This window comes from Acomys russatus, unplaced genomic scaffold (genome assembly GCF_903995435.1).
Source record: "Acomys russatus unplaced genomic scaffold, mAcoRus1.1, whole genome shotgun sequence".
Classification (NCBI taxonomy): domain Eukaryota; kingdom Metazoa; phylum Chordata; class Mammalia; order Rodentia; family Muridae; genus Acomys; species Acomys russatus.
In genome coordinates, this window is record NW_026131762.1 from 35,671 (window position 1) to 46,349 (window position 10,679).

A 10,679-nucleotide genomic window follows, 5' to 3' on the forward strand; every position below is an offset into this window, starting at 1 on the left:
TGATCATGAATGCCCTTCATGCCAGTGCTAGGGGAATCAGATACCTTCTTCTGAGCTGCCTCCCTTAGGTTCCAGCACTGACTTGGCACAGACACTTTAAAAGAGGAGGGGAGAGGAGGGATGGGGACAGCTTGGAGCTAATGAGAGGCCTGGGTTTCTAAAGCCACACTCAGACACACACAGACACACACAGACACACACACACACACGCACACGCACACGCACACGCACACACAACACTCGTTAAGGTGTTTCCTAAAAATGGAAGGTTTTTGATCCATTATTGGACGATGGCCATGACCATCTTCGCTCATCAACGAATCAGCTTACAGCTGGCTATGTGGTGACAAAACAGTTTATATAAGTGTCATAAGCCACGCCCCCAACCTCTATGACTCACAGAATAACCCTTGTAGTCCCCGGATGTTACGAGAGACTCTCAGGTTGCCATCTGCCCGGGCTGGTGTGTTCTGCCACCGCGTCCCTGCTACTTCCATGAGACTGCTTCAGGTACCATCCAAGACTTTGGTCCTGTCACCTGGGGTGTCTGTCGAAGCTCCCTCTATAACTCTAAGGGCCCAGTGAATGTCTTTAGGAGCCAACAGCTTCCTAATCACAATCTTTACCAAAGTGTGCTGGTGGTCGATGCCATAATCCCTCCGCATCGCCCAGACCTTGGCAGTCCGAGGAGTCAGTATCGTCTTTATCCCACTTCCATCAAGGCCTTGTTGACGTACTAACTAGTGTCATGTCTAATGCCGGGCAACGAAACACAACCCAAGAGAGCCAAAACAACTCATTAACACTTGAGGGAGAGTGGGTACAGGAGGCAGCCGAAGGTGGACAGTTAGGCTGCGAGTCCGGCCTGGACCGGGTCTCTGATATACCTGGAGGACTTAGTCCCGGACAGGTGGAGAATGTTGGGCCTGAAAGATACCCGGAAGAAGCAGGTGGCAGGGGAGAGCATGCCGAGTCTGAGGAAAAGTCGGAGGAGGAGGAGGAGGAGGAGGAGGAAGAGGAGGAGGAACGCCCTACAGTAGATCCAGATATAGTGGTGAATACGCGACATTTCCCAGTCCCTAACTTCCGTATTATGTTTATGGAGCTAGTCCACGCCATTGTGAATCGTGTGTATAGCAAAAACCACATGCTGAGTAGGGTCCCCGATGCCATGGAAACATCTGACACCTCTTCGTCTGACCACTCAAGTGAGGACCAAGTACCACCCGGGCCCATCCTATCAACTGTGAGGGCCTCGGACTATGAGAGCCGGGGATCAGGCATGACCCGGAGCCTGCGGGAGGTTATCTCCACATTTCCAGAGTTTGAGGAGCCTGAAGATTTCGAGGAAGCAGAAGATTGTCACCTGTATGAGCCAGTAGTTAGGGCAGCCCAGGAACCCACAGAACAAGGCACAGGAGAGGTGGCAGCAGAAGCTACAGCAGAACCACCAAAGCAAGTCATAAAGCAGATCGTGGCCTCAGAAGGTAAGGAATCAGGCCTAGGTGCCTAGAGAAGCCATCAGTGCTGGGCAGTGGGCAGTGATGGGGAAGAAGGAAATAGGCAAATGACCAGGCTCGGGAGGGAGGGAGGCTGCTGCCTTGGCTAAGGCTGCTCCTTTACTGGGCAGAAACAATTAGCTGTTCTACGTGTTGGCCTCAATCAGGTGGGGAAAGGAATGTTTGGATGGCTCCCCTACCTAAGGTCAAAGCTGTCTGTTGTTTTTTTTTTTTTTTAAATGGTTTGTTAGTTGTTAGTGTTTTTGCTTTTGTTCATTTGTTGTGAGAGAGAGGTCTCATTACTTGTTGGGGTTGGGCTGGTCTGGAACTCTCTAGGCAACACAGGATGATTTTTACTCACAATTTCTTGCCTCTTGGGGGCCACTGAGTGCTGGGATTAAAGGCCTACTTCACTGGGCCAGTTCTATGACAACCTTTCCACATTTTTGTTCTGAAACAGAGTCTCACACAGGATAGATTGGTCTTGAACTCACTATGTAGGCAAGGTGTCCAAAAGAGAGCTTGGGAGCTAGTAGAAGGGAAGCCTGACAACAAAAGAACCAGTAAATAGCATTCCTCATTTTGAGTCTGTGGCTTTGAAAAGTGTGAAGGTTCTTGGAAATGTGGTTTTCTGCATGGACATGGTTTGGGAGCACTTGGTGGGAAGGGAAGCCTTAATCTTCATGGATTGAGAAAAATTGCTTGAGGCAAAACAAGGAGCTTCCTTCCAAAATTCTGCCCAAGGTATAATGGGTGCAAGGTGGTTGACTTATGCCCCTGATTTCTTCTTCTAAGGAGAAGAAATGTACTTCATTGCTTAGGATATTTTCTGGTAAAGGGAGAGACATGTCCCTGGGGAAAAGATCATTGGGCAGATGTGTCAAGAGTAGGGAAGTGTAGCCTGAAAACCAGAAAGGAACTCAATTACAGCTGTTTCTGGAGTTACTCATGCACCTGCTATTTCTCTCAAGGGTAGATGTAGGTGGTGCTATTGGTTAGGAGTTAGGCTATTTTGTGTGTGTGGCCCAATGTAAGTGTGAGTGTGTGTATGTGTGTGTATGTTTTGTAATAGTCTTTCCTGAATAAATAGGTGAATGCCATTCTGATAGCTGGAATGAAAATCACAACGTATTGGGTGAAGGGACCGGACAAGAAGAAACGGAAAACCAAGAAGCATTTGCCGAAATGGACCCAGATGCCAAAGGCTGCATAACCAGCAAATCCAGGTTTCTGTGCATAGCTAGGAGCACCAATCAATCCCCCTGTAGTTACTTCTCAGTTGACCCTTGTTCTTTTCAAATTCTAGTTAATTGAGGAATACTTTATTTTGAATCAAACAAAATTCACCTTAAGTTTATTGCTAACATGTCTTAGAATGTGATTAAAACTTGGTGGTTGTCCCTGCTATTCAAAGCTCTATTGTCCAGGAATGTAAGACTACTAACAAGTGGTAAACCTATTAGATTCAACCCCTGTATCACATCTAGATCAGTCTCTGTTTAGAGAGCAATTGTCAGAAGTAACAGTGGCAGAGGCTGGGCCAGGCCCCAGTTGAATCTTCAGGGCTCCACCACACTTAGGCCATTACCTGTACCAAGTAGGAATCAGTGCCTTTTAGAGCACTACAGACAAATTGTAAAACAGTTAGACACTTCAGGTAGGACCATTTTTGTTGGCTAACACCTACATATTCATTTAGTGTCACATTTTTTTATTTTATACAAGTGAAAAGAAATGTAGTCCTAATAGGATCATTTAGATCCCAATTGATAATACAAATTTAAAGGCTATCTCTTCAAATGCTCAATTTCTCTTCTCCTCTTTCTCTTTTTGTCCACACAGCTAAGTGCCTGGTGAACTATGTGGAAGCCGAAGGTCTGGAGGGTAAGGAAGCATCACATGTGCACCTAGCACTGGCTTTTATAGATAGAGGCATTCCTTTACATGCCAACAGAGCCTGTCAAGCAGAATAAACAAGACTGAGGTGTTGGCTCCATGGGGTAGAGGGTGGGGTTAGCATGTGCAAGGCTATGAGTTTGAGTCTCAGGTACGGAGCACAGGGTTTCATGCACACACATGTGCACATGCACATGTGCATGCCCTCACCCCTACAGACACCAACTACCAAAAATCTGGTGTAAACACATGATTGGTTGCATAAGCACTCTGGTAGCCACGGGTTTGATTTATAAGGGGAAAGCATGTTGAACTTTGGTAATTCACTTGAGTAATAGCACAAAAACTGCAAACATGGACAAGGACTGAACATATTCTTAAATGTAGGAAGGAGATTAATCTGGTATAATTGTTTCTTTTCTCTCCTTCTCATCTATAGTGAAGAAGAATAGCAATAAAAGGATGAAGAGAGAATGCTTATTGAATGTCACCAAATTTAGATTGTCCATTTCTTAGCTCAAAAGTATTTCATCAACACTGACTTAATCCCAGCGTTCATCAGCGATATTCCTAATTATAAATTTAACATCACTTGCTCACCTTCCAAATTAGACACTGTCATGTGCTAAAATAAAACAGGCATACTTGGAGGCCACACTGTAATTCAGTTTTACTTCTTTCACGTTTGTTGGACGGAGATAATATTTCACTATTTCGTATTTACTTTAGTTCTTTTATTGCAGCCAAATAGGTAAAACCATTTTATAAGCAGGAAGATGAAATTCCAGGCTTTAGTTAAAACTCCATGATACTGTCCAGTTACATGTGCCTTTTCTCTTACCTGTTACAAATATAGTTGAAAGTATATACTAAAGTGGAAAAAAGGTTTTAAAAAGAAAGAACAGAAACGTTGGTAGCTTTTATTTAGATAAACACTTCTGAATCATATCTGCTTTTTGCTTCTCTGGCCAGGTTATTGTAACTGAAGAGCATACTTGTTTTAGTTATTTTATGGTGCTCCAAGTGCAATTAGATGTCAATTCTACAACAGGTTTAGTATGTGGGGTAGCAAGGCTTTAAAGCTCTGTTCTCTCCTACATAAGTCACTACTTTCCTGTACCTACTGAATACTTAACATAAAGCTAGTCTCATTGGACACATGCTGTGTGAAAAACATAAGGGACAGTATCCCAATTCTTTGAGAATTTCAAGAGACCTTACACATTTTGTTTTGCTTATCTTTATGTTTGTGTATGTCAGCATGTCTCTGGGTGCCCATACAGAGCATGAGATGGGACACAATGCCTTGGTTGAAGCAATTGGTTGAAATAATAATTATTATTCAAAGGTGTGTGATGGCTGCTGTCTCTTTTGCTTGTGCTCCTAGTCTTGTTTTGGGTTTTAGTAACTACAACTTCATTTGGTTTCAACCTATGGCCTCTCGGCTACACCTAATAGTCTTTTCATTTGGACCTACTGATTTTAGTATTCTCTGAGGGTCTGGTTGGCAAGCTTGAGTTATTTTAAAGCTTGTTTGTATCATGGAAAATTGTCATTTCTTCTTCAACTCTGGCAGACTGTTTGACTTGACAAAGTTAGCTGGGATTGGCACCTGTGGCCTCTTACAATTTGGAGTGCATTGCTTTATGCTTTTCTGACTTTAACAGTTTCCACCAAGAACTCGGCTCTTACTGTATATGGTTTTCCTTTATGTGACCAGTGAGTTTTAAATTCACTATTTTTTTATTTTAATTAAAATATAATTATATCATTTCTCACTCTCTTTCGCCCTTAAAATCTTCCCATGTGCTCCCCGATTTCTTTAAAATTCATGTCCTCTTTTTTAAAGTTGTTTTTGTTGTTGTGCATATAACTAAATATATAAGTACAACCAGCTTAGTCCTTATGTTGCTCGTGTGCCTATGAGTTCAGGGATGATCAGCTGGTATTTGATAACCAAGCTGGGAGAGTGGGGCTCTTCCTGAAGGAGATTATTTCTCTTGCTCTCAGCATTCATTGCTTCTCTGTAGTCTGTTGTCTAGTTAGGACCCTGTGAACTTTCACCCTTCCATGGTACTGTTTCAGGCTGCCTTTAGTATCCTCTCTTCATGCTTTATATTTAGCAATTTAATTATCAAGATGTCATGAAGATGCCTGCAATCCCAGCACCTGGGGAGGCAGAGGCAGGATGGACATGTCCATGTTAAACAAAATTGAAAAAAACTAATACCACACTTTCTTTTATACTCAAACCTTAGATTTAAACATGAGTGTGTGTGTGTGTGTGTGTGTGTGTGTGTGTGTGTGTGTGTGTGTGTGATCCAAGACAGAATGAGAAAATGACTGTGATAAAGAAAATAAGTGGCAGGCACTTAATCCCAGCACTCAGGGAGTCAGAGGCAGGTAGATTGATGTGAGTTCAAGGCCAGGCTATTCTACAAAATGAGTCCAGGACAGCAAAGATACACATAGAAACCCTGTCTCCAAAAACCAAAAAGAAAGAAACATGGAAATAAAGAAGGAAGAAAAGGAAGTGGCAATGATGAGAGAAAGTCTAAGTCTTATGCACTGCTGAGGGTGATGTAAATTGGCACAGCCCATGTGGACATAAGTGTGCATGGTTCTTAAAAAGCAATAAACAAAATAAAATAAAAATGGAACTAACAGATAACCCATACCTATTTCCACAGTGGCTGAGCCAGTTTACATTACCCTTGGCAGTGTATAAAACTCATCAACAAAGCACACAGCTATCTACACATATTTTATTCCTACACTATTCAAATTAGCTAAGAAATGGAGCCAGCATGGTTTTTCAAGACATGAGTGCATCAAGAAAACATAGTGCACATACTTGCTGAATCTTCTTTCACTTCATTTTTTAAAATGAAGTTTCAGTGAGTAGGGGCACCTGCTGCTAGGCCTAAGGACCTGAGTTTAATCCTCGGGGCTCACCTAATGGAAAAAGGAAAATTACACCTGAAAGTTGTCCTCTGGATTACACACACACACACACACACACACACACACACACACACACACACACACACACAGAGAGAGAGAGAGAGAGAGAGAGAGAGAGAGAGAGAGAGAGAGAGAGAGATTCATGTGCCCACATTCACACAGACAAAATAAGTAAATTTATAATCAATCGTTGGGACTCTAGGTGAGAGAAGCATGGGAGAATGGCAAAGTAGAAGGATCCAGAGGGTCCTAGAAACCTACAAGTAGAACATTATGATAGGCAGATTTGGGCCCAGGGGTCCCGCTCAAACTAAGGCACCAGCCAAGGACAATAGAGGCAGTAAACTTTAAACCCCTACCCAGATCTAGCCAATGGTCAGAACAGTCTCCACACTTGAGTGGAGAGTGGGATATGACTTTCACACATACTCTGGTGCCTCACATTTGACCATGTCCCCTGGAGGAGGAGACCTGGTGGCACTCATAGGAAGGACAGCGGGTTCCCTAGAAGAGACTTGATACCCTATGAGCATATACAGAGGGAGGTAATCCCCCTCAGGAACAGTCATAGGGGAGGGGAATAAGGGGAAAAGGGGAGGGAGGGAAGAATGGGAGGACACAAGGGATGGGATAACCATTGAGATGTAACAAGAATAAATTAATAATAAAAAATTTTAAAAAAGAAATGATTACATTAGCAGGAAAATTGAAGGAACTGGACATTACCATGTTAAACAAGATTTAGAAAAAACTATTACATTTTCTTTTGTATTTCAAATTTAGATATTCAAGGTGAGTGTGTGTGTGTGTGCCTGTGTGCATGTGTGTGTGTGTGTGTGTGTGTATACTCTTGTGCAAGTCATAAAACAGGAAGAGGAAGATGAAGGAAAGAAAGGGACCTCGGGAAGTAAGAGAGGAGGAGAAGAAAATAATGAGAAAATATGACATGAAAGTCAACTGAAACGTTAATGTCTGATATAAATCAGAGTTAAATGTATTCTAAAATGTAAGGCCACCAAAAGGAACACATAATAAAATTTCTCTGGATGAGAAAATACTTTCAAGCTTAGCATAAAGCTAGTTTTCACTGCCACTAAAAAGGCAAAGTTGTTGATTTTTGCAACATAAAAATGAAAAGCTTCATAACTATAAACACTAACCAACTCACAAAACCAAATCCAACCTGGTAGTATTTTCAACAAATTCCTAATGGTTTCTACTTTTATCTACCCGTAGGACTGAAAATAGTTTACAAATTGTACCAGGAAGGAAACACACAGTTCTGTGTGACTGGGAAGTACTGAGGTCTGACTATGCCTCAGGTGTGGAGGTGGCCCCCTGGAATTTCCTGTTTGAGCAGCAAGAACCTCATTCAGTGAACCTTCTCCCCAGCACCTAAAAATGTGGTCAGACCTGGTGGGGGAGGAGGACCCCACCTGTGAGAGGTCTAGGAGATGGGAATAGAGTGGGAAAGGGAGGGAGGGTGGGAACAGGAAGATAAGAGTGAGCAGATTACAATTGGGATGTAATGTGAATAAATTATAAAAATAATAATAATAATAATAATAAAGAAAGTAGGAGTCAGAGGATAAAGAGAACTCTGTGCAATGCTAAAAACAAAAAAGTAATCTTTTGCCACTTCAAAGCATCTAAATTCTCAGTCTTCTTGGAAACTTTTTACCTATTGCTGAAATTTGAGTTACATGCTTTTAAAACTATTCTGCTTGCTAGAATCAACACCAAGTGGAAACTGACAAATTACTCCCTTGAAACATGTCTGGGGTCAAGTCTATACGGACTCCCTATCTGATCCAGAGAAGACATAAACTCAGTATGTATACTATGTGTTTGAACCTGAAAAAAGAAAAGTGGGAAATGGCCTGCCTGATCATTCATTGGATGATAGACACATCACTCTTGCATTTTCAACAAATGAGTGCAGACTTTATTATGCAAAGGGGAACAGGAAGTGGCTCTTGGCTGATCCTTGGCAACACTGCCCCCTATTGTCTTCCACACAGCTTCCTTTCTCTTCTGCTTATGGAAGGAAGTTTGGGTTTTCTGTTCCTGAGATTGTACATCCATCTTCCATGGCACTCCTCAGATGACACTTAATAGAATGCTAACCTATAGGTTGTCTCCATAGCACCTACTCAACCTACTCAACCCTCACAACTACCTTAGCCTCCACCTCATCTTTTTAAAGATAGATTTATTTGTTTGTTTGTTTGTTTGTTTATACAGTCCTCTGCCTGCAAGAGGGCACCAGATCTTATTATAGATGGTTGTGAGCCACCTTGTGATTGCTGGGAATTGAACTTAGGGCCATTGGAAGAACAGGCAGTGCTCTTAACCTCTGAACCATCTCTCCAGCTCCATAGCCTCCACATCTTATCTTAGTCCCTACTCTCTTGCCCCTCCTGCCCTACCCCATCAGCCCTGTTCATTACCTGAGTCTCCATCTGTTACCTCAGCTCCTCAACAATTTTCCCCCTTGGGTCTCTCTCTCTCCCTCAGCCCCTACTACTCCCCCCATCCCAGGCTTCACCTCAGCTTTTACTTCTCACTTCAGTTATTCCTTCACCTCAGCCCCCAGTGCGTGCTCTCTCTCTCTCTCTCTCTCTCTCTCTCTCTCTCTCTCTCTCTCTCTCTCTCTCTCTCTCTCTCTCTCTCCCTGTTGACTCCCTACCTCAGCTCTTTCTTTTACCTGCATGAGCTCTCTCTCTCTCTCTCTCTTTTATTCCCCATCACATCACTTTTACTCTCACCAGCTCTTTTTAAGGTCCCCCTCTCACTTCAGGCTCTAGCTTTCTTTTCAGCCCCTTTTCATCAGCTGTAGCTACTCACCTTGACCCCTACCCTTCAGCCCCAACACCTCAGCCCTTCCAGCCCCCTTAGCCTCAGGCATGCATTATCTCAACCTGAACCCAACACCTCAGTTCACCACCCATCATAATTACTGTCCATATCTCCTGTCAGCCTATACCCCCCATCTCAGCTGGCCTGGAACATCAGCTGTCACCTAGTCTCCATCTACTCTTTGCAGCCACCCTTTGCCCCAACCCCACCCTTCACCTCAGCCCTCACTTCTCCACTTGGCTCTCACCCCTCTCCTCAGACCTCCTCTCACTTCAGTTTCCCTTTCACCTCAGCTCCATTCTTTTCAGCACACTCTCTCATTTCAACTCCTTTTTGCTGAAACCCACTCTTCTTCTCCACCCACACCCCTTCACCTCAGTCCCTACCCCCTTCCTGAGCCTCCAGCCTTCACCTCAGTTTTCCTTCTCACCTCAGCTACCATCAGCTCCTTTTCTTCACTCAGCTGTCATTTCTCACTTAGCCTATGGGCTCTCCTCACCTGCAGAGAGCATGGCATCGGCAGGCACCATCTTCACTACAGTAAATGTTTCTTCATGGACCTGGCATTTGCCTATTGATGTCATGCCTGCCCCAGAGGAGGGAAACTGGGCCCTATGGAGTAAAAATGCTAGGGGAGCTGGTGAGTGTTGATGTACACTTGGAGACACTAATGAGATCCGCTGCAGTTCCAACCAGGCCGCATAGCATTGGTGACCTGGGAAGCCAAGTTGCAGAGTAATAGAAGGTCCCACAGGTTTGAGAAAGGCCTCAGGGAAGAATGAGGTGGAGTTGCATTTGCCCTGGTGAGAGATCAAGAGAGATGTTTTGCAGAAAGAGTGGGTTACTATATCTCGAAGGGAGGACACACCCAGGATACAGATAGAACATGACCTAGTACCAAGTTAGAGTGTAGACAACATTCAGATCCCCACGGTTCTCTTTCTTTCCATAGTTTTGGAAATTTTCACTCCATTCTGCACCTTGTCTACTACACAACATCTTTATTCGTTCCAGGTGATCCAGAGGTTAAAAATGATGGGTGCTCTGTGGAACAGTGAAATTCAAGGTCTAGGCCTACTCCTGGGCCTGATCATGGGCTTGAGCCTGACGTTTAGCCTGGAAGTTACTCTAGCCTTCCCCTTGGGACTGTTCTTGTACATCTGTCTTGGCCTAGGCCTGCAGGAAAAGGCTTCTGCAGTCACAAGACAGAAGGAGGCAAACACAGACAAGGAAGCAAAAAGAAGCAGATGAAGCTTCTACTGCCAAGTTTTCTGTGAAGTCAGCAACAAAGGAGGAAGAAAGGGAAGAACAGGCAGAGGAGGGTACGTGTATAGTGATTACAGATGTAAGGGGTGAGGAACCACAGGGCCAACTGGATGCTGGCAAGGCACTAAGTGGTGACAATAGAGGGAGGCAGGAAGAGGTCCATGGGAAGGTGTCAGGGAGGCATCCTGGCTGTAG

General features: G+C 43.8%; 1 protein-coding gene across 1 annotated transcript; it reads left to right on the top strand.

Annotated features, from left to right (window-relative positions):
* Positions 1-748: 748 nt before the first annotated feature.
* Positions 749-4,381, top strand: LOC127186453 (cancer/testis antigen 47B-like). Its single transcript, XM_051142817.1, has 3 exons — positions 749-1,487; positions 3,342-3,383; positions 4,368-4,381. Exons 1-3 carry the CDS (start codon positions 749-751, stop codon positions 4,379-4,381), a joined length of 795 nt encoding a protein of 264 aa, XP_050998774.1.
* The last annotated feature ends 6,298 nt before the right edge of the window (positions 4,382-10,679 follow it).

What these genes read in the sequence shown, in the direction of transcription:
- LOC127186453 (XM_051142817.1), top strand. Translation starts at nt 749, where the DNA reads ATGTCTAATGCCGGGCAACGAAACACAACCCAAGAGAGCCAAAACAAC. An exon ending in GCAGATCGTGGCCTCAGAAG is followed by an intron (nt 1,488 to 3,341) that starts GTAAGGAATCAG and finishes TTGTCCACACAG; the next exon opens with CTAAGTGCCTGGTGAACTAT.